General features: G+C 35.9%; 1 protein-coding gene across 2 annotated transcripts in view; it reads left to right on the top strand.

The window, feature by feature from the left end:
* Positions 1-22,546, top strand: part of LOC130027254 (myosin-1) — a 67,973-nt gene that overhangs the window by 30,967 nt on the left and 14,460 nt on the right. Inside the window, exons 1-15 of one of the 2 annotated variants that reach the window (XM_056117926.1) lie at positions 13,597-13,839; positions 13,935-14,078; positions 14,187-14,343; positions 15,736-15,763; positions 16,422-16,536; positions 16,627-16,719; positions 16,850-16,913; positions 17,530-17,628; positions 18,025-18,128; positions 18,280-18,418; positions 18,628-18,746; positions 18,837-18,986; positions 19,963-20,133; positions 20,597-20,914; positions 21,004-21,078. In XM_056117926.1, the coding sequence (XP_055973901.1) occupies positions 13,636-13,839; positions 13,935-14,078; positions 14,187-14,343; positions 15,736-15,763; positions 16,422-16,536; positions 16,627-16,719; positions 16,850-16,913; positions 17,530-17,628; positions 18,025-18,128; positions 18,280-18,418; positions 18,628-18,746; positions 18,837-18,986; positions 19,963-20,133; positions 20,597-20,914; positions 21,004-21,078 (1,980 nt within the window). In that variant the 5' untranslated portion in view covers positions 13,597-13,635. Of the gene's footprint in view, positions 1-8; positions 175-265; positions 391-565; positions 875-960; positions 1,165-1,861; positions 1,988-2,129; positions 2,301-2,652; positions 2,758-2,874; positions 2,971-6,103; positions 13,840-13,934; positions 14,079-14,186; positions 14,344-15,735; positions 15,764-16,421; positions 16,537-16,626; positions 16,720-16,849; positions 16,914-17,529; positions 17,629-18,024; positions 18,129-18,279; positions 18,419-18,627; positions 18,747-18,836; positions 18,987-19,962; positions 20,134-20,596; positions 20,915-21,003; positions 21,079-22,546 lie in introns of those variants that run through there. The other variant, XM_056117927.1, reaches the window with a different exon arrangement.

Here is a 22,546-nt window from a genome sequence, read left to right as displayed (position 1 = left end):
ATTTTCAGATCCTTGCAGAATGGAAACAGAAGTATGAGGAAACCCATGCTGAACTTGAGGCCTCTCAGAAGGAGGCCCGTTCTCTGGGAACTGAGCTGTTCAAGATGAAAAATGCCTATGAGGAATCCTTGGATCATCTAGAAACGTTGAAACGAGAAAACAAAAACTTGCAGCGTGAGTCTATTTCACTTTCACTAATAATGACTTGGAGTAATCTTTCTCTTATGTCATCTGTCTCATAAATCTTTATCTCTCTTTTACCCAGAGGAGATTTCGGACCTCACAGAACAGATTGCAGAAGGAGGGAAACGGATCCATGAACTGGAGAAAATAAAGAAACAAGTGGAACAAGAAAAGTCTGAACTTCAGACCGCTTTAGAGGAAGCAGAGGTAAAGGTCAAATTATGCACCTTAAAAGAGTAAAATCAGGCATCTACTAGGCTGTGTGGCATACACATAGACTCTATGAAAAGGCAAATAGCACAAAATTATCAGAAGGTGAGTGTGTGAAAGTACTTTCTAATGCTTCTATTCATCATTAATATCACCCCTTGCTGTGATTAAGGCCTCTCTCGAACATGAAGAGGGAAAGATCCTGCGCATCCAGCTCGAGTTGAATCAAGTCAAGTCAGAAATTGATAGGAAAATTGCGGAGAAGGATGAGGAAATTGATCAGATGAAGAGAAATCATATCAGAGTCGTGGAGTCTATGCAGAGCACACTGGATGCTGAGATCAGGAGCAGGAATGATGCCATCAGGATTAAGAAGAAAATGGAGGGAGACCTCAATGAGATGGAAATTCAGTTGAACCACTCGAACCGCATGGCTGCAGAGGCCCTGAGGAACTACAGAAACACCCAGGGCATCCTCAAGGTCAATGGGTTCAAGAGCCTGTCTCCGAGGGAGGGGGCTACTGCAGTCCTGAGAACAAGATGTCTCAATGACCATTTATTTCACAGGACACCCAAATCCACCTAGATGATGCTCTTCGGGGCCAGGAGGACCTAAAGGAACAACTGGCCATGGTAGAGCGCAGAGCCAATCTGCTCCAGGCTGAGATTGAGGAGTTGCGGGCCACTCTGGAGCAGACAGAAAGGAGCAGGAAAATCGCAGAACAAGAACTCCTGGATGCTAGTGAGCGGGTCCAGCTTCTGCACACCCAGGTGAGTTTTAACACAAAGAATTCATCTTCAATAAATGCTGTATGTACCAGAAAATATAAGCCTTTTTTATAAGACACCCATATTTTATTCTTTTTTCCATAAATATTTATGATAAATATTTCATTTTTGTTAAACTTTTTTTTTGATATGAAGAGGAACCCCTCCAAGATGCTGTGGCAAACAGAAATTTACCCATTTATATTAGATGTTTACAAATTATTAGTAACTCATTATCTAGAATATCTAAGCTTGCCATTGTTTGGTGTTAATATTTATGTGGTTCTTTAATATTTATATTTATTTGTGTATATGTAGATAAATGTAGACTACTTAGAACAATTTGTCCCACTGAATGGTGTGATTGGCAAAGAGCAGGTGAACTCTTTGGCCTATTATGATCTATACATTTAAAGTAGTCAATCTTCTATAATATTGTTATTTGATTTAGTTTTACTTAACAACATCAAAGAACATTTACATTATAAATATTCACCTAAATTTTTAATGGGGATTGAAAAGATAGGTCTAAGTGCCAGAGCACAATGTGACCATGGATGAACCCACTATTTTATTTCCCTGTATCACATGGTCTCCCTTGTGGCCCCTATGCAGAACTCCAGAGATCCCCCAAAAAGCAAAATTTTTAAAAAAAGTCAATACTTTGGTAACATTAAGAATTTTGTAACTTTTTAAACAGAACACTAGCCTGATCAACACCAAGAAGAAGCTGGAGACAGACATTTCCCAAATTCAAGGAGAAATGGAGGACATTGTCCAAGAAGCCCGCAATGCAGAGGAGAAAGCCAAGAAGGCCATCACTGATGTGAGCAGAGGAAAACACAGAAACAATTAATTTTTGATATTTGATGTGCTATCCTCTGTATCTCATTTGATACATATATATATATTATATATATATATATATATATATATATATATGTTTTTGGTTTTTTTTTGCTATTTAGGCAGCCATGATGGCTGAGGAGCTGAAGAAGGAGCAGGACACCAGCGCCCACCTGGAACGGATGAAGAAGAACATGGAGCAGACAGTGAAGGACCTGCAACTCCGTCTGGATGAGGCTGAGCAGCTGGCCCTGAAGGGTGGGAAGAAGCAGATCCAGAAACTGGAGGCCAGAGTGAGTGGTTCAGTATCTATTTTTATTGATTCTCAATGGCTCATAAGATCAAAATTCTTCTCTTGTTGTTGCTTTTGTTTTATCAATGTATTAAGGTACTATGATTTACAGAGTGATTCACAATTGAGTTTTAGGCAATGTTTGAACACCAAAATCACTCCTAATGTCACCTTCCCTCCACCAACGTTCTCAAGTTCCCTCCTCCCATGTCACAGTTGTGACCTTGACAGGCAGTTTGGTTTTGTAGTTTGGATCTTATATGTCAGTCTTGTTGACTCTGTAGTCAGATGTGTCAGTCTACCACATCACTATACCACTGATGTGCTGAGACCCTGCGTGGTTTAATTTGCAGGTACGTGAGCTGGAAGGTGAGGTTGAAAGTGAGCAAAAGCGTAATGCTGAAGCTGTCAAAGGTCTTCGAAAACATGAGAGGAGAGTGAAGGAACTCACTTACCAGGTACAGAAATCATTTTTGTTTGACTAAATATTTCATCTTTATGTGAATCCCTCATATGAAGTAATGTAATAGTCACATGCTTTCAAAATAAGGCTTATGGTTTTTATGATCTTTCAGACTGAAGAAGACCGGAAAAATATCCTCAGACTTCAGGATCTGGTAGATAAGCTTCAGGCTAAAGTGAAGTCTTACAAAAGACAAGCTGAGGAGGCTGTAAGTATATGTAATATTGAAAGTTCTGTTAGAAAGACTAGCTAATTATTAATTATATTTACTATTCCTTCTGGTAAGGAGCTCTTAGTTTATAGGTAAATGTCTGTACCGAAATGTTTGTCTGTAAATGTGTGTACCCATTTCTTATTATTTATGATAATAATCAGTTTATTTTAAAGTAAAATTTTAATGCACAAAGAAACCTTAAAAAATAGAAAATCACAGGTCTGAGGAGTAGAGCAAGTGCCTCTGAAGTGTGAGAACTTGGTTTCAATCCCTGACACCATCAAACAAAAGAAAGACAAAATAAAACAAAAACAAAACACATCCCTCTAACCTCCCCAGGAAAGAAAGAAGGAAAGAAAGAAAAAAAGAGACAGACAGAAAGAAAGAAAGAAAGAAAGAAAGAAAGAAAGAAAGAAAGAAAGAAAGAAAGAGAGAAAGAGAGCAAAAATAAGAAAGAAAAGAAGAGGGGGGAAACAGGCCACTTTTTAAAAATTTTGGAGCACCCATTGGGCTATCTCTTTGACAGCTACATTTTTATAGCCACTGTGTGAGGAAATTGTAAAGTGAAGAAGAAATATGAACAAAATTTTTCATATTACTAAATTTCATAAATAAATTTGGGTTAAAAATTGGAAATAAAATAATTCTATTACTAAATCATTACTAATGACAAAATCAATTCAGGAAGATGCTAAATTTACAAACCCATAGAATAAAGTCAAAGCTGTCTTTAAAGGACAATTATATTTTCATTACATATAAATATAAAGGTAAAAGGCCCTCCCGTTGATCGTCGATTTGCTCGAGCGGGCCCAGTAACGTCTCCATTGGAGACTTTGTTGTTACTGTGTCTGGCATATCGAATACTCTCGGTAGCTTGCCGGGCTCTCCGAGAGGGGCGGAGGAATCGAACTCGGGTCAGCCATGTTGGCCGCTTGTAAGGCGAACACCCTACCCGCTGTGCTATCGCTCCAGCCAGGCTAGAGCGATAGCACAGCGGTAGGGCGTTTGCCTTGCATGCAGCCAACATATAAATATATAAAGTGAAAAATACTATTAAAGATAGAGGTATAAATTGAGATTAGAGTATACTTTTTCTTAATCACAGATGTTGATGTCCATGATTTACCCCTGGCTCTGTGCTCAGGGATAATTTCTGGGGTCTCACAGGACCACATGTGGTACCTGGGTTGACCGCATGCAAATGCAAGCTCTCTACCTACTTTGCTATTCTTCTCCCCCCTGTTTTTTTTTATTTTTATTACTTCAGTTATGTCTGATAATATTTTTGAGAATTAATAAATTTACTTAGAATGAACTTAATCAAGGAAAATAAACACTTGAGAAAGGAGATAAACCATTTACAGAGAGGCTATTTTTCATGTAAACTCAAATATATGTCCAAAAAAGAATTTTAAAAAATTGAGACTCTGTGATTTCTCATATTGGTAATTTTATTGATCATTATAACACCATGCCCACTAGCAGAGTATCCATCCATCTCTCTCTATCTGAGTTGCAGAGACCCTTCCATTCAAGAATCACTCCTTCCCACCCACCCACCACACACACACACACACACACACACACACACACACTTGGTTCTCCACACAACTCTTCATTTCTGCATCCCTTGGCCTATGTTGCTCCTGAACGGTGCATCTTTAAATTCCAAACATGAGAGAGATAACTCTGAATCAACTCCTTTTCTTCTAACTGATTTAAGTCAGCACTAAATTTTCTAGTTCTGTTCGTGCCATGGAAAATTGTGATTTTGTTCTTTCTTATATTGGCGTAATATTCCGATGTGTATATATACTAAAACTCTATCCATTCATCTGCAATTAAACATATGGGTAGTTTTCATGTCTTGATTTTTGTAAAAAGTGCTTCAGTAGACACAGATGTGCACATACTGTTTCAAATTAATGTTTTTAATTTTTTGGAGTAAGATTTTTTACTAAGAAGTGGGTCAAGCAGGAATTCAAGTTGTATATATTTTTTAAGGAGCACCATATTACTTTCCACAGAGTCCATAGCAGATGACATTCCCACCAACAGTGAATGATATATCTTTCTCACAAAACCCCATCAACATTGACTATTTCTTATATATATATATATATATATATATTTTATTGTCACTGTTGTACAATGATATCTAGTCATCACTTTGATTTGCATTTTCTTAATCATAAGTGACAATGAGAGCTACTTATTCATATGTAGATTGGCCATCTTATGCCTTTGTTGGGGAACTGTCTGTTCATCTCCTATCACCATTAGAAAAAAATGGAATTTCTAAAGAAATGGGTAATTTTATTAGAATAATATGTATTGCTAAATTGTTTTAATAATTGTTACAGAATTGCTTCTTAACTTGTACTTAGATGCATATATAGCTTTAAAATTTCAAAAAACATTTGGGCATTATAAATAATTCCAAGAAATAAGAAATTGTATCTTGGGTTCTATAAACCATTTTAAGGGATGTGAAATGATGAAAAACTTTCTAAATCATCTTAATTCTCACACTAAAACAGGAGAAAAAATGAAGGATAGGTTCATTCATGATTATGTTAAAGATAAAATATTAAGTCACTAAATGCTTTACTTTATCAAGGACTTAATGAGATTTATATACAATAATATAAGGATCACTTAATATTAGCAACTTTGTCCCTCGAGTCATTACATACAATCATTACAATACGATGGAGAAAAAATTATGTTTGCTTTAAAATGTAAAAAAAAGATAAAATTCATTCAAATTTAAAACAACTATTAAGAAATTCATTTTTAATCAAACAATCATCCTCCTATGGCAACCATTAATAAACATCACTTTAGTATTTTATGCCTTCTTTTACATTTTTTTGTTTCTGAATTTGTGGACACATAATTTAATATTTTGGGTTTAAAAATTATATATAATTGTTTATGAAGTTACTAATTTACAAATAAATACTAATTTTAATAATAAAGACAAGGCAGGAGGACGTAAGTTAATAATGTTTTTCTGTAAGTTTTCTATTCTCCAAATATGCCAAGTTTTTTATTCTATTAGGCCTGTGTAATCTAGAATAGACACAGTACTAATTCATTATAATTCCATTTTTATTCTCAGGAGGAACAATCCAATACAAATCTATCTAAATTCCGTAAGATCCAGCATGAGCTGGAGGAGGCTGAGGAACGGGCTGACATTGCTGAATCCCAGGTCAACAAATTGCGAGTGAAGAGTCGGGAGGTTCATACGAAAATCATAAGTGAATAATGATCCACTTCTGATGCTAGGGGATGACTGAAGAGAGCACAGAATATAAATTATCTGTAATTATCACCTGTTCTTGCTTCCTGAAAAGAAAATAAAGAGTATGGATGCTTTTAGACTAGCGTTGGCATTTCTCTCCTGAATTGTTGACAAAGTTTGAATAATTATAAAGCTATCAAATAATGCCATTTAACCCCAAATTAATAAATGTTAATGTATTTGCTTTCATTTTAAGTCCATAGTAATACTTTAAGATTATATTTCTATGTGGGACTGAAGAGATAGCACAGTGGATAAGGATCTTGCATTGCATGCAGCTGACCTACATTACATCCTTATACCCAATATGGTCCCTGAGCACTTCCAGAAGTGATCCCCAAGCAGAGATCCAGGAAGAAACCTTGAGCTTAACCAGATGTGGCTCCAAAGGCCAAAAAAAACCCCATTTAATAGTTGTTGGTTATCAGGCAGTAAATATGGCAGTTATTTCTTTCAGCTTTTCCCTAATAACAAAATGTAGGAGGGTTTAGTAAAGTTCTTGTGTTCTCTTACAGGAATCTAATTTTCTAGGACATGCAAAATATAGACTGACTAGAGTCTCATGCAGGGGGTTCAGGTTGAAGTGATTCTTTTTAATTAGGTCACTAATTCTTTCGTGTAACTGTGATTAAGCTTAAAAAATATAATGCATTTTTATCAACACATAAAACTTTTATCATTAATAACAATACACTGTGTAGTTACATATGGATGTAACATAAAAGAGTGAGGTGAGAAGCAGGACATCTATAGACCCTGGGGGAAATTTTCGTCTAACAGGTACCTCCTAACCCGGAACCTGCCATGAAGAGCACAGCACTCTGTTTCGCTCTATGGACATGCATTTCTTAACCACTCTGTGATTCATCCTACATATACAAAGACATCCTAACATGTCAAAATCTTGTGACAAAATCATGTGACAAAATCTTGGAATGTGACCAACAAAAGAAGTTCAAACCAGACAGGAGGAAGCAAATAATAAAACTTAAAGCAAAAATCAATGAGCCAAAATTCCAAAATTCAGCGCAAAATATCAATGAAACCAAGAGCCAGTTCTTTGAGAAAATAAACAAAATCAATAAACCACTAGTGAGACTTACAAAGAAACAGAGAGAGAAAGAGAGAGAGAGAGAGAGAGAGAGAGAGAGAGAGAGAGAGAGAGAGTTCTCTAATAAACCGGTTCAGAAATGCAAAGGGGGCATAACAACAGAAACTACAGAAATCCATTAGATCATCAAAGATTACTTGAAAATCTTTGCAGCACAAGAGAACCTTGAAGAAATGGATGAATTCCTGGATTCCTATAACCTCCCCAAGCTGAACCAAGAATTTTTGGAATACCTGGACATATCAAATCAACCATTGAGGAAGTTGAAATGGTAATTAAAAATCTTCCCAAAAACAAAAACACAGGTCCAGATGGATTCACTAGTGAATTCTTCCAAACATTTAAAAGGACCTACTGCCAGTCCTACTCAAATTTTTACAGGAAATTAAAGAAACAAATACTCCCAAATAGTTTCTATGAGGAAAATATCACCCTGACATCCAAAAGAGACAGAAATAATGCAAAAAAAGAAAAAATAGAGACAAGTATCCCTTATGAACACAGATGCAAAGATACTCAAAAAACGCTAGTAAATAGAATCAAACAAGTTATCAAAAAGATCATACACCATGACCAAGTAGGATTCATCCAGAGGATGCAAGGATAATTTAATATTTAAAAGTCAATCAACATAATACACCATGTTAATCAAAATAAAAAATAAAAAACCATATGATTATACCAATAGATGTAATAAAATTATTTGTAAAATCCATTTATGATAAAAAACAAAATGGGATTCGAAGGAACTTTCCTCAATATAGTCAAAACCATCTATCATAGGTCCACAGCAAGCATTATTCTCAATGGGGGAAAAAAATAAAAGCCTTCCCTCTAAGATCAGGGACAGGACAAGGTTGCCCACTGTCACCACTTCTATTCAATATAGTACAGGAAGTACTTGCCATAGCAGTTAGGGAAGAAAATTATATCAAGGCTATCCATATAGGAAAGAAATCAAGCTCTCACTATTTGCAGATGATATGACAGTACACTTAGACAATCCAAAGACCTCACAAAAAAGCTCCTAGAAACAGTATATTTGTATAGTAGAGTGACAAGTAACAAAATCAATACTTAGAAGTCCATGATTTTTCTGTACACACATAGTGAAAGAAAAGAGAGAGATTTTAGAAAAACAATTCCTTTCACAATTTATGCCTCAAAAAGTCAAGTACCTCGGAATCAGTTTAACTAAAGAGGTGAAGGAGCTATACAAATAAAACTACAAAACCCTACATCAAGAAATAAGATGATATGAGAAAATGAAAACACATCCCCTGCTCATGGGTTAGGAAGATTAATGTTGTCAAAATGACAATGGTCCCCAAAGTATTATATAGATTCAATGCGGTCCCTATAAGGATTCCTATGACATTTTTCAAAGGAATAGATCAAACACTCCTGAAATTCATATGGAACAACAAAATCTCGCTAATAGCTAAAGCAATCCTTGGAGGAAAGAAGGTGGGAGGTATCAACTTCCCCTACTTCAAACTGCACTACAAAGCAATAGTAATTAAAACAGCATGGTACTGGAATAAAGGCAGACTCACATATCAATGGAACAGAGTAGAACATTTTAACACCGACCCTCAAAGATATGATTAGATAATCTTTGATGAAGAAACAAGAAATATAAAGTGGAGCAAGTAAAACTTCATCAACAAGTGGTGCTGGGAAAACTGAGCAGCTAAATGCAAAAAAAAAAAAAAGAAAAGAAAAGAAAAAGAAAAATAGAACTCAGACTTCTTTCTAATGCCAGCCAAGAAAGTCAGATCAAAATGGATTAAAGACCTCTACATCAAACCTGAATCCATAATATACATGGAGGAAAATGTGAGTATAAACCTTCATGGCATTGAAGCTAAAGGCATCTTCAAAGATAAAACACCACTGCTCAAGCAAGTGGAAGCAAAGATAAACAAATGGAGAGAAGGAAGGAAGGAAGGAAGGAAGGAAGGAAGGAAGGAAGGAAGGAAGGAAGGAAGGAAGGGAAAGGAGGAAGGAAGAAAAGAAGGATAAGGTGTAGCCCTTCTCCCTTTGATAGCTATCGGTGACCATAAAGTTTGGAGCAAAGAGAATATTTTTCTATACTTTATAATGTAATATCAACAAACTATCAGTCTAATTTCATAACTTATGATATCCTCTATAATCATGTAAATAATTAAAGTGAATTATTAAGGACATAAGTAAAATAATTCATTCCCAAGCAGGTTAAATGCACATTTAGCACTTTGATGAGTGTGATACTCAACATTTTGATGAGTTCAACACCCCCCAAACAAAACAGGTATAAAGCAAGCTATATTACTTAACTTTTCTTGAGGATCAAGACATTTTTTATTCTCCGCTTATCTGTGTGCCACACTCAGATAAGGGATCACACCTGGAGATGCTTGGGAGACCATGCTTGGTACCAGTGATCAAATTTAGGTAAGTCATGCACGAGGCAAGCAGTTTACATCCTGTATTATCTCTACTATCTCTTTGACCAAGGATTAATAATTTTTAAAACTGAATTTTATTGAAATGCAAAAATGTAAAAAATATAACCTTCCTGGGAAGTACAAAGGAAAGGTCAAATAATAAGTACGGGTATTGGTCTGAATGCCTCTGGGAGGGCTGGGAAGATGACTCAAAGGACTGGAGTGTGTGGTTTGCATGTAAGAAATTCAGGTTTGATCTCAAATAAGTTATGGTCCCTAAGGAATGCCAGAAACAACACTCGAGCACTGAGTAAGAATTGGATGTGGCCATCAATCACAAAATTAAAAAATAAGAAATAAATATTACTGGGAGAGAGCTCTAATGGAAACATTTCAGCGGGTTATTAGGATGCCTGTTGTCACAATGTTTGTAAAAGAGGATATAGAATCTCCCTTGATCTGGCTGTTTTATTTTGTTCCAAAATCAAGTGTAAAGGTTTACATGCATCATAATTTGGTATTAGTGACAGACTGCTATACTTACTTTTTGCCTATTAAAAGTATGTGCAGAGAACATACAAAAATTGTCAAAAAATTTTTGTTCAATCATACTGAGTATATTTTTTAAATACTGTTTCTTCCTAAGAATCTTTTTATAACAGTATTGGTCAGGGACTGAGGATAAATTTTTATCATGTCTCTATTTTGCAATCATTTTTATTTTATTGAACTTATATCTTAATAAAAATATGTAAGGTGACACAGTCAAGAAAACATTTTTTTTAAAACTTAGAGCCACTGGTGAAGGGACATTGCCACTGGACACAGGATCAATGTTGTAACATTGTCTGAAACTTAACCATTAATAACTTTAAAAACCACGATGTTTTAATAAAATTTTTAAAAATTAAAAAATTAAAAATTGAAGTATAAAATAATAGTCAAGTATTGCTTGTAAAGAAATGTAAAATATATATTAAGGGTAGTTGGTTCAAGAACAATCATAGGTCTGTATACTTTGAAAACTCCCCAATTCCCTATGATTTCTTATACTTCCCCATGTTAATTTTCTAGAGCAAACTGGATTTTACACCAGCTTGCATTTTCTTTTAATCAAAGAAGCAGGGCATCTCAATTCAGTGAGGCAATCCAAGTTTTAGTGTGAGTAGCATGACTTGACACTGGAGGAAAACAAAAGTCTATGTTTGGTAAATATTCATGAGATGAATTTTAAAATTAAACTTCTAAGCATCCTTGAAAAAATACAATAAACCTAAAATGAAACTATGCTATCTTGGTATAAACTAAGAATCTTTTTATAACATAATACTCTGTTAAAAGAACAGAAACTTCTCTCCCTGGTATAGTATCTCCAATTATGCAGGCAGTTGAAAAGATTTCACACAGGCAACTCAGTGAAACAGAAGAACAGAGGGCAACAAAGTCCAGGGATTCCAGAACATAGCTGTCTTTGAGACAACACCTTACATTATTCCAAAGGCAGATCACTTTCAGATTGCCTACAACTCAAATTATTTATAGGAGATTGATTCATATACTTAACCCAATGTGAGAGGAAATATTTCTAATTATATCCAAACATCTTTAATATGAAGGGAATTATGCTTGGATACATTCATTGCCAAAAACATGTTTTGCCAAATATGTTTTAAGAAAGAGGAGGAGGCTACGTGTTTTCCATCTCTGATCCTATAAAAGAACACTAGGAATGAGTATGACTTGTCTTTCCTCATAAAGCTTCAAGGTAAGTGTATGTGGGGACAGGGCTCTGTCTGAGGGACAGTGAGGGATGTCTGGCCACCCACACTTCTTCCTACATCCTGGCTCCCACTGCCCCTGAGTACTTCTTTCCAGGGAAACACCAACTTACTCTGTAGCAATTATAGATGATTTAGTTACTTCCTTGTTATCAGCTAAGAAATATGCTGGACTGGCATTGTTAGATTTTAATCAAAAGAAATTTGCTCTTATTTTTTTTAACAGTTCTAATCTGCTTTGAGGTTGCATCACCAAGGTAAGATTGATTTTTGTTTTCTCATTCTCACATGGTTCAAGAAATCTGCAGTGGTCTGGAGAGAGTTGTAGGGGTTATAACATATAAGAAATTCAATTTCATGGATGATTATGTTTCCTTGAAAAAAATCTGAAGTCCACTTGTAAAACTGGTTCTCACTAATTTATAACCTTTCAAACATAATTTTTTTTCTTAGAATGTTCAGAAAGTCTTTTAACTAACTGAATTACAATATGTAATACAGCCATTCAAAGTGTTGTTCATTGATAAAGAAAATGTAAATTTCCTATGCTACAAATTTTACTAAACACTATAAATATAAAAATACTTAAGATGCTGTGTGAATGGATAAATGCAATGGTTTAGATTCTTACCTTAAAAAATGGCATAAATCTACATTCTATTTCACATCATGTAAAATAGAAATTAAAAAATTAACATGAAATATTGTTGCAAAAATTTTCTAAAGGAAAAGAAATTTTAATTCTTTTATCTGAACTCTATTCCAACTTGAATTGGAAAATGTATAAAAGTTTATTTATGTACTTTTATTACAGGTATCTTGGCAATATATCTTTAATAAAATAGATTAAATATCATAATATTGAGTTGGTTAATAAAATCAAATTAAAAATAAAAAGTCTTGAACACTTCTGTGTAATTTTTATGAAAACTTTTAATGAAGAAAACATAAGTAAATCACATTTCATAATATATCCTTGAGAAATATTAAAAACAAGTGAAGAAACCAAGTTTGTAAAAATCATGATGTAGAAACAAGAGAAATTGACAAGTAATTTTTAACAACAACAACAAAAAACTGTCCACACTTCCACTTTTACAATCTTTGCAGATGTCAATTCTATATGAAAAAGTTGGACAAAATACAAGATGGTTTCAAGAATTTTAGCAACATTTTTATAACTGATTAATTCACAAACTATCTTTGAACCCCTCCCTTTATCCATCATGAATCCTAAGAATTCCTTATTAATTAGTTAATTAATAAGAATTAGTTACCATCTCTAGATGGTACAGATTGTTAAGGTGCATATTCAGTCCCTGGCACTGTGTATGGTTTCCTGAGTATGGCAGGAGTGATCCCCGAGCACTACTAGGTGTGCCCCCCTCTCCCACAAAAGTGTAAAGGATGTTTCAGAGGGAAAAGAGGTCTCTGCCTGCAAGGTATTTATAATTTAGTTTGAAGACGAAAATTGCATGTGAAAATTTGGAGAAACCCTGATTGCTTACCTTTTTACTTTATGCAAGTCAATGATATATAAAATAACTGAAAAAAAAAAACAATGAAAGAGCAGCTACAATATTACACAGTAGTTGAGCCAGAGACAACATTCTCTTTCCAAGTTCATGATTAAGTATCTGTCAGCAATGGCACTGAAAGAGAGACTGACATTTCACTCCCAGCCAAGCCAGGGAAGTGGTCATATTCAACACAATGCTAAGTGCTTGACTGGTCAGGGAATAAAGAGCATTTTGGTTTATTAAATATGATGACCAAATTTCTGAATCCCTTCATTTTATTTAATTTATTTTAAAGTTTTTGAGCCACATCCAGTGGTGCTCAGAGATCACTCCTGGCAAGGCATAGGGAACATATGTGGTGTCGGGGATCAAACCCAGGTGCTCATGTGCAAGGCAAGCATCCTACCAACGTCACTACCTCTCCGGTCCTTGAATTTCTGATTTTCTATTATATCTCTTCTTTCAGCAAGACCTTTGACCAGGCTGCCATCAATAACCTGCAGCCATGAGTTCCGACGCGGAGATGGCTGTTTTTGGGGAGGCCGCTCCTTACCTCCGGAAGTCTGAAAAGGAGCGCATTGAGGCCCAGAACAAGCCCTTTGATGCCAAATCATCAGTCTTTGTGGTGGACGCTAAGGAGTCCTTTGTGAAAGCTACCGTGCAGAGCAGAGAATCTGGGAAAGTGACAGTCAAGACTGAAGGTGGAACTGTGAGTAAAACATCTGAAGTGAAATTGTGCCTTGTTTTGTGTTAGGTTAGCTGACACTTATCTTTTGGCATGGCCTCTTTTATTTGACTTGACAGACGGTGACAGTGAAAGATGACCAAGTCTATCCCATGAACCCTCCGAAATATGACAAGATTGAGGACATGGCCATGATGACTCACTTGCATGAACCCGCTGTGCTGTACAACCTCAAAGAGCGTTATGCAGCCTGGATGATCTACGTGAGTTTATTGTCATGGCCTTCTCCTGGGGTAGTTAATATTGTTGGAAAGCAGACCTTTAAAGCCCCATGAAACAATTATATTATTTTCTCCTTCTTTGCGGTGTAGACCTACTCAGGCTTGTTCTGTGTCACCGTCAACCCCTATAAGTGGTTGCCAGTGTATAATGCAGAGGTGGTGGCTGCCTACAGAGGCAAAAAGCGTCAGGAGGCCCCGCCCCACATCTTCTCCATCTCTGACAACGCCTATCAGTTCATGCTGACTGGTGAGTAGTTCAACAGTTCAACTGTTTACATGCAAATATTTTTTTTTCTATTTACAACAAAGCTGAAAAGACTTCAAGAAATAATTTAATCTTATACTTTGGTTGTTTGGAAGAGGTGACTAAATCACAGAGAAATACAAATTGATAAAGCTGAAACTAAAACCCACTTTTCTACCAAACCATGTTTGTTCCATCCCTAATATTATTTAGTCTCCTACACAAAAGCACATGATTTAAAAACACATTTAACTAGCAAGGTAAAGATTAAATAACAACTGAATCCACATGTGTGGATAAAAATGAAAGGGAGGTTCAGTCCTTTTAAATGCCTAAGTCTTTTTGTTGATTGGATACCCTTAGGAATGACTTTTCTTTTTAAGTTATAAGATACCATCTAGAATTATTTTATTTATTTGATAAAGATGATACTGGGGACTATCTTCAATGAATATTCTTCCCAAGCTCTCTTAAAGGATTTTATTCTTGTTGAATACATCCAAATCCTTTGGTCCATTGGCACTTTTGAGAAGGTTGATTGATTAGAGTTAAGGTTGCTGTTTGTAGACATGGAACAAAGAATTGTTTCTTCTCCAGACCATTTGATTTATTTAAAAGCCAAATCCTCACAGCCAAACTCTATTCAAAAGTAAGGTTTTCTTTTGAAATGACTCCTGATGCTCTACTGCTTTTTCATGGCACATGATTGTTAAGAGAAGCCACCCACACACACATTAAAAAAAAAACAATTATAGCTTTATTAGCACCATTTGACCTGTTATTTTACTATATTTCAAGTCTTTAGCATATCATACATTTTAGTCATATTATTCTTGTATCTCAAAATCATAATGTGAAAATTATATCTAGATATAGTATATAATACAAGTATCTAATATTTATTTAGATACATAGACAAATTGCTGTTTAGAAAATATTGTTGTTTAATTTAAATTTGAAGAACATGCCTTCTGTAGTATCTTTAAAGAATTTAAAACAAGACAAAATTGTTTTTTCTCTTCTCCAGCTTTAAAAAATACACTGTACCACATATACTTTTACAAGAACGTATTTTAAAATACAATTTTAAATGACACTTGGGGACTTGGGAGATACTATAAGTGCCATAGCACATGCCTAGCATATATAAAAATTCTTGAGTTTGATCTCAAGCACTTCATGTCATCTTGGTGGCATATCCAATGTGGCTGATATAAAATAAATAAATAAAATATCCTGTCAGTTTTCTTTTTTTGTCCTTTTTTTTTATTAGTGAAACACCGTAAGGTACAGTTGTAGACTTATAAACTTTCGTGCTTGGGTTTCAGTTTTCTTACAGAAAGTTTTGTTTGTATAACTCTTTCAGAAGCTGATTATCTATTGTTTTTCTTCTAGATCGGGAAAATCAGTCTATCTTAATCACGTACGTATTGCTATTCTGAGGAATTTTATTCTCACTAAGAAAATGACAATTAAAATGTAAATAGAAATTCTCATTGTAATTTTAAAATTACACAGAACTATAAAAAATGTTTAAAGTTACACAGAACTATTCTGGAGTTAAGTGATACAAAACATCTCCTCCTGGTGTGGTAAAAACCCTGACCGAGCAATGGGACGTATATTGTGTCTTCTGGCAATAGAGCCATTTGGGGATCTTTTTAAGTTTAATTTGATGTGTCTGTCCATTTCTTTAAAGGAATTTGGGGTATGTCTTTTGTCTCAGAGAGCTAAAGAAGTCAATTGTTTTTCCAAAGACTATTCTTCTCTGATGAATTTATCATGGTTTTTGAGTAGGGACTTTATTGAAGCCCTCCGCGCCAGACCTCAGCACCTAGGAGACACTCTGGAATATTTTAGACAGCCAAGATATACATATTATATGAACAATGAATGAGTACTTCTTGCCAGTGCAAAGCAGCAGAGATATGTGAGCTATCGGCAGGATAAAAAGAAAGATCTAGGAAGTCCTGCAGAGATCAATAAAGATAAATGCATAAGGTGAAAAGTGCTGATAGTAGAAGTGGTTTCATTTATGATGTAACTTAATTTAACACATATATTTTTTCATTACCGTGCAGTGGAGAATCTGGTGCAGGGAAGACTGTGAACACCAAGCGTGTCATCCAGTACTTTGCAACAATTGCAGTCACTGGGGATAAGAAGAAGGAAGAGGCTCCTTCTGGCAAAATGCAGGTGAGTCTGGAGGCACAATTCAGAATTATGTCTATCAGAGTTCTTGAGCAGTCTGGAGCCCAGATGTGATGATTGATCTTGTCTTTGCAGGGGACTCTGGAAGATCAAATCATCAGTGCCAACCCTCTGTTGGAGGCCTTTGGCAATGCCAAGACTGTGAGGAATGACAACTCCTCTCGCTTTGTAAGTGTTTTTGGTAACACAAGGGCTTTGTCCACACATGTCAGAGAAAGCATACTGGGTTAGGATTTCAATCTTATCTTTCTTATGCGCTCCAATTTTTGTGTATAACATGATTTTTTTTATTTGCAAGGGTAAATTCATCCGAATCCACTTTGGTACCACAGGAAAACTGGCATCTGCTGATATTGAAACATGTGAGTTATAGGACCCATAAATAGAATCTATAAATGAAGAATTATAGTTTAAAGGAAAATTTTTCAACTTCAGCTGATCCTAAAGTCAATAAAACACCAATCTATTACCAAGTATTTCCATGAAACGTGTTAGTTTTACCCATGGTCCATAGTGGAGTTTGTTGACTTCAATCATGATATGGTTCTATAGGAATTTCCATTGTGTCTTTATGAAACATTTTAGTGTCTTAGAATGAATTTTTAAAATTTTATAAGATTATCATTTGGGAAAATGACTATATGTGATTTTTTTAGCTTTGATAAAAGTTGTTCTTAGTACCACTCTCTTTTAAATAGAGAAGAGATCTTTGTGGAGAGGTTAATAAAAAGTAATTATATTTAAATGCTAATGATCTTCTCTTTCAAAAAATGAATATGTACTGGACCAGGGGCAATTGGTTACCTTTAAAGGTAATAATGATCAAAATCAATTGTGTTTGTAGAGACATTTGTGGTACTTCATTGGAACAATGAGTCAAAATCTCAAGGATTCAATGAGATTTAGTAATGACCTCCAATTCCAAAATCACCTCAGAAACTCCTGCCAACCAAATTCAGTGTACGTTTTCCATTGTAGATCTTCTGGAGAAGTCTAGAGTTACTTTCCAGCTGAAGGCAGAAAGAAGCTATCATATCTTTTATCAGATAATGTCCAACAAGAAGCCAGATCTAATTGGTAAGACACAGTTTAAGGATGGGGGAATAATTTAAGTGATGGAGTACATGTCTAGCATATTCAGGGTTCTGAGTTGATCCCTAGCACCACACGCCCAGCCCCTAGCACTGACAGAGTAGACCTGGAGTCCCCAGAAAACCACTGAATGAGGCCCTGTTGAATTCCAAGTCCACTTGGGTTAAACAGCACTGCATCACCAGGCCCTAGTGCTAATCCAATAGGCCTGCAACACCAGGCCAGGCCAAACATTTCTGGTTCTGGAACTGGGCTCCCCAAGCTCTTCTGGATATAGCCTCTATTTTTTTAAAAAATGAGCCTACACTTATAAGCTATAAGCTTTAAATATTTTACTAAATTAATTTAATATAAAACATGCATCCTGAATTCTGTTTTCAGAAATGCTTCTGATCACCACCAACCCTTATGACTATGCCTTTGTCAGTCAAGGAGAGATTACAGTCCCCAGCATTGATGACCAAGAAGAGTTGATGGCCACAGATGTAAGTAATAATGGGCCTTTTTTAAAAAACTCTTTTAAATATCATAACGACATTAACAACTCACAATAAGTGTGGTTAAGGGTATAATATAAATTCTCCTCAAGAGCTAATGTGTTACATTTTAAATTTTGTCTCTTATCACTCCAAATAGAGTGCCATTGACATCCTGGGATTTACATCTGATGAGAGAGTATCCATCTATAAGCTCACAGGGGCTGTGATGCACTATGGAAACATGAAATTCAAGCAGAAGCAGCGTGAGGAGCAGGCTGAGCCAGATGGCACTGAAGGTACCAGATAAAAGCACACCCAAACTGAATTAGATAAAATGCAGGGGGATTCCAGCCCAAGATTAACTCTCCACTATGGCAGAGCTTCTTACAGACATGTACAAATTACCCAATCAGATGTAGAGTTTTTAGATGTTATTACTCTGCCTTATAAATTATGTGGCCCAAGCAGGTCATTGTGAATATATAAATTATGTATGTCATTTCAGTTGCTGACAAAGCAGCCTATCTCCAGAGTCTGAACTCTGCTGACCTGCTCAAAGCTCTCTGCTACCCCAGGGTCAAGGTCGGCAACGAGTATGTCACCAAAGGCCAGACTGTGCAGCAGGTAAGTGCAGCACCTCAATGACCACACACATCTCAGACTTTTAATGCCAATACACATACATGACCATCAAAAATCATCCTGTCCTTGAAGGTGTACAACTCTGTGGGTGCTCTGGCCAAAGCCATGTATGAGAAGATGTTCCTGTGGATGGTCACCCGCATCAACCAGCAGCTGGACACCAAGCAGCCCAGGCAGTACTTCATTGGAGTCCTGGACATCGCAGGCTTTGAGATCTTTGATGTAAGTTAGCAAAGACTTTGCAGAAGAAACATTTGAAAGTATGATGCCATAGATATTGTAAAAGTCTATGAAAATAGCCCTGCAAACTAAACAGAAACATAGATAAAGAAAAAGTTTGTGAAAAGGCATAAAATGTGGGATGAGACACACCAAGACTAAACTCCTCCTCTGTCTAAAATTCCTAGCTAACTAAATTTGGATAATAAGAATAGCGTATAATTCATTATTAAGCTAATTCAACTAGGAACTATAAGTAAAACATCTAGACTACACAAACTTACTTTGGGTATTTTTTCCACATAAAAACTTAGAAATTTAAATCCCAAAGAACAATTCCAAAGCACCTAGTCACCTCCCCCCAACACACACACTCATGATAAGAAAGGTGACGAGAACAACACTGACAGCAAAGATGACACTGGGAAGATAGTCAAAACATATTTTATGATTTCTACTGTCCTGACATGTCCAGATAAAGAGAAAAGAAACAAAATTAAAAATAAATAGAAACTCATCTATAATGTGTAAAATGTTTAATAAATATTAGCTATTAATTTTTTCTATTGATAATGGCAACACACAGACCTCAATTGTTCAGATGTAACAATCATAGATAAATCACTAAGTAACTTCTAGCCACAAAGATAAATATTGTAAAAATGAATTAATTGTTTTACTGCATATCAAAGCATTATCCAGAGCATGTTTATTCTTATTACTTCTAAGTTTGGTGATGCTTCTTCACTGGAAGTGGCAAAAACTATAAGAGTAAAAGGGAATCTCCTGCCGGCAGGATGAAGGCATTTAATTTAATACCCAAGAAAATCTTCTTTCATTATTTTTAAATTATTCTTGTTCTTGTAAGGTATCAATATATTATTAACCATATAAAAATTTGAAATTGTGTGGAATAGAAGCAAAGTTCTTTTCAAAGTTTTTATTATAAGATAGTGATTATTTTGTGTTATCTATTTAGTTCAACAGCCTGGAGCAGCTGTGCATCAACTTCACCAATGAGAAACTGCAACAGTTTTTCAACCACCACATGTTCGTGCTGGAGCAGGAGGAGTACAAGAAGGAAGGCATCGAGTGGGAGTTCATTGACTTTGGCATGGACCTGGCTGCCTGCATTGAGCTCATTGAGAAGGTTGTTTTTCCCTTCCTCCCCTATCCCTCCCTTTATTCTCCCTCCCTTCACTTCTTTGTTTCTTTCTCTTTTTTCTTTTTTGATCACAGATCACACAGCTAGACAGTTACACACACACCCACACACATTCAGACACAAATTCCACAAGAGCACACCTTTATTAATGCCACAAGCACACACCTTCATTTATTCCACAAGAGCACACCTCCATTGATTCCACAAGAGCACACCCTTTATTAATTTTATCTTTCATCATATCTGAGTCATAACACCTAGATCTAGATAGGTACTCTATGTGCTAATATCTGTGTTAGATAAATATGTGTTAATATAATGACTGAAGAAATAATTTTCATTGACTATTGATATTAGATGAATTTACTCAGATAGAACAGTAATATTATATATTATTTTGACAAACAGGAAAATTTTAAATAGCATCTGTTACTTTCCCTGCTTCCAGCCAATGGGCATCTTCTCCATCCTGGAAGAGGAGTGCATGTTCCCCAAGGCCACAGACACCTCCTTCAAGAACAAGCTGTATGAGCAGCACCTGGGCAAGTCCAACAACTTCCAGAAGCCCAAGCCTGCCAAAGGCAAGGCCGAGGCCCACTTCTCCCTGGTGCACTATGCTGGCACAGTGGACTACAACATTGCTGGCTGGCTGGACAAGAACAAGGACCCCCTGAATGAGACTGTGCTTGGGCTGTACCAGAAGTCTCCAATGAAAACTTTGGCTTACCTTTTCTCTGGGGCAGCAGCAGCTGCTGAAGCAGGTAGAGTTTGTTGGAATACAGTTTTTGTGTTGTGTATAAAAACACATGAAGAAAGTCTTACTGTCATACCTGTGTCTTTTCTCTTTCCTTAGAGTCTGGTGGCGGTGGTGGGAAAAAAGGAGCTAAGAAGAAGGGTTCTTCTTTCCAGACTGTGTCTGCTCTTTTCAGGGTAAAAACTTCTTTTTTCTCTTTTTAATTAGACTCCAGGATATTAACTTTTATTTACTGTGTGGAAAGGGTGCATAATCTTGCAGGTATAACTCAGGGATATCGGCCAGTTAGAAATGGTAACAATGAGTCCTAGATTTGGGTTAATTTGAAGAGACTCTTCAGTATATAAAAGACACAAGACGTATGAGAGTGAATTACAAAAGTCAATACCAAAGGGCAAAATTCAGTTTTTGGGATCTGAGAATGATATCATATAACATTAAGAGGTTTTCATTAGTACAGGATAAAGCAATATTCTTGATTCTTGAACCAGCAGGATATCATAATTCTGTAACTATGACAAAAAAGAAAAATAACAGAGAAATGGAAAAAACAGAGTCAAATAAAGAATAAAATGGGAAGTCTGGAATAACACATTGATTTGTTTTAGTAACCCTTAGGCAAAAGTATATGAATAGGAGTCAGAGAGATAATACAGAGGGCAGGGCATTTGCCTTGCATGCCATCAACCTGGATTTGGTCCTTGACATCTCATATAGATCTCCAGGTTCCTCCAGGAGTAATCCCTGAGCACATAACCAGCATGAAACCCTGACCATCACCAGTGTGGCCCAAATAGAAGAAAAATGAGTAGGAGTAAAAACTCCACGTTTTCTAAAAATAGAATTACTGTGACATGCACAGTTACAAAGTTGTTCAAGATTGGGTTTCAGTCATACAATGTTCCAAAGCCATCCCTTCACTAGTGTATATCTCCTACCACCAATATCCTCAGTTTTGCTCCCACCAACTCACCCCTAGCCTACTTCTATGGCAGATAGTTTTTACCTTCTCCTTTTAGAAAATATGGTTTTCAATACTGTTACTGAAAGGTTATTATATATAAATTTACCTCCTTTCAGGACTCAGTTCTTGTCCAGAGTGATCATTTCCAACTAACATTGTCATAAATTATCTTCTCTATTCAAACTGTACTCTCCCATAACTTATGACTGGCTTCCATTTTAGAACCAATCTTCCTGGACCTCATTTCTACTGTCTTTGGGTGTTCTTGTAGGATTTTTTTTATATCCCATGAATGAGTATGATCATACTACATCTTTTCCTCTCCCTCTGACTCTTTTCCCTGAGCATGATACTCTCCATATTCATCCATGCATAAACAAATTTCATAAATTATTTTCCTAGTGGTAGCATAGTGTTCCACTGTGCAGATGTACCATAGTTTATTTTTCCAGTCATCTGTTATTGGGCACTTGGATTGTTTCTGGATTCTTACTATTGTGACTAGTGCAACAGTGAACAAAGAAGTGCAGGTGGCTGTTCAGCATTGGGTTTTTCAGCCTCTAGGTTATATTTCCAGGAGCAATAGTGCTGTGTTGTATAGAAGCTCAATTTCTAGTTTTTTGAGGTAATTCTATATGTTTAATATGTCATACTACATTTTCAGCATATACTGGGAAATT

Source organism: Sorex fumeus, unplaced genomic scaffold, assembly GCF_029834395.1.
Source record: "Sorex fumeus unplaced genomic scaffold, SorFum_2.1 ptg000036l, whole genome shotgun sequence".
Lineage (NCBI taxonomy): Eukaryota > Metazoa > Chordata > Mammalia > Eulipotyphla > Soricidae > Sorex > Sorex fumeus.
This window is presented reverse-complemented; position numbering and strand designations above follow the sequence as displayed.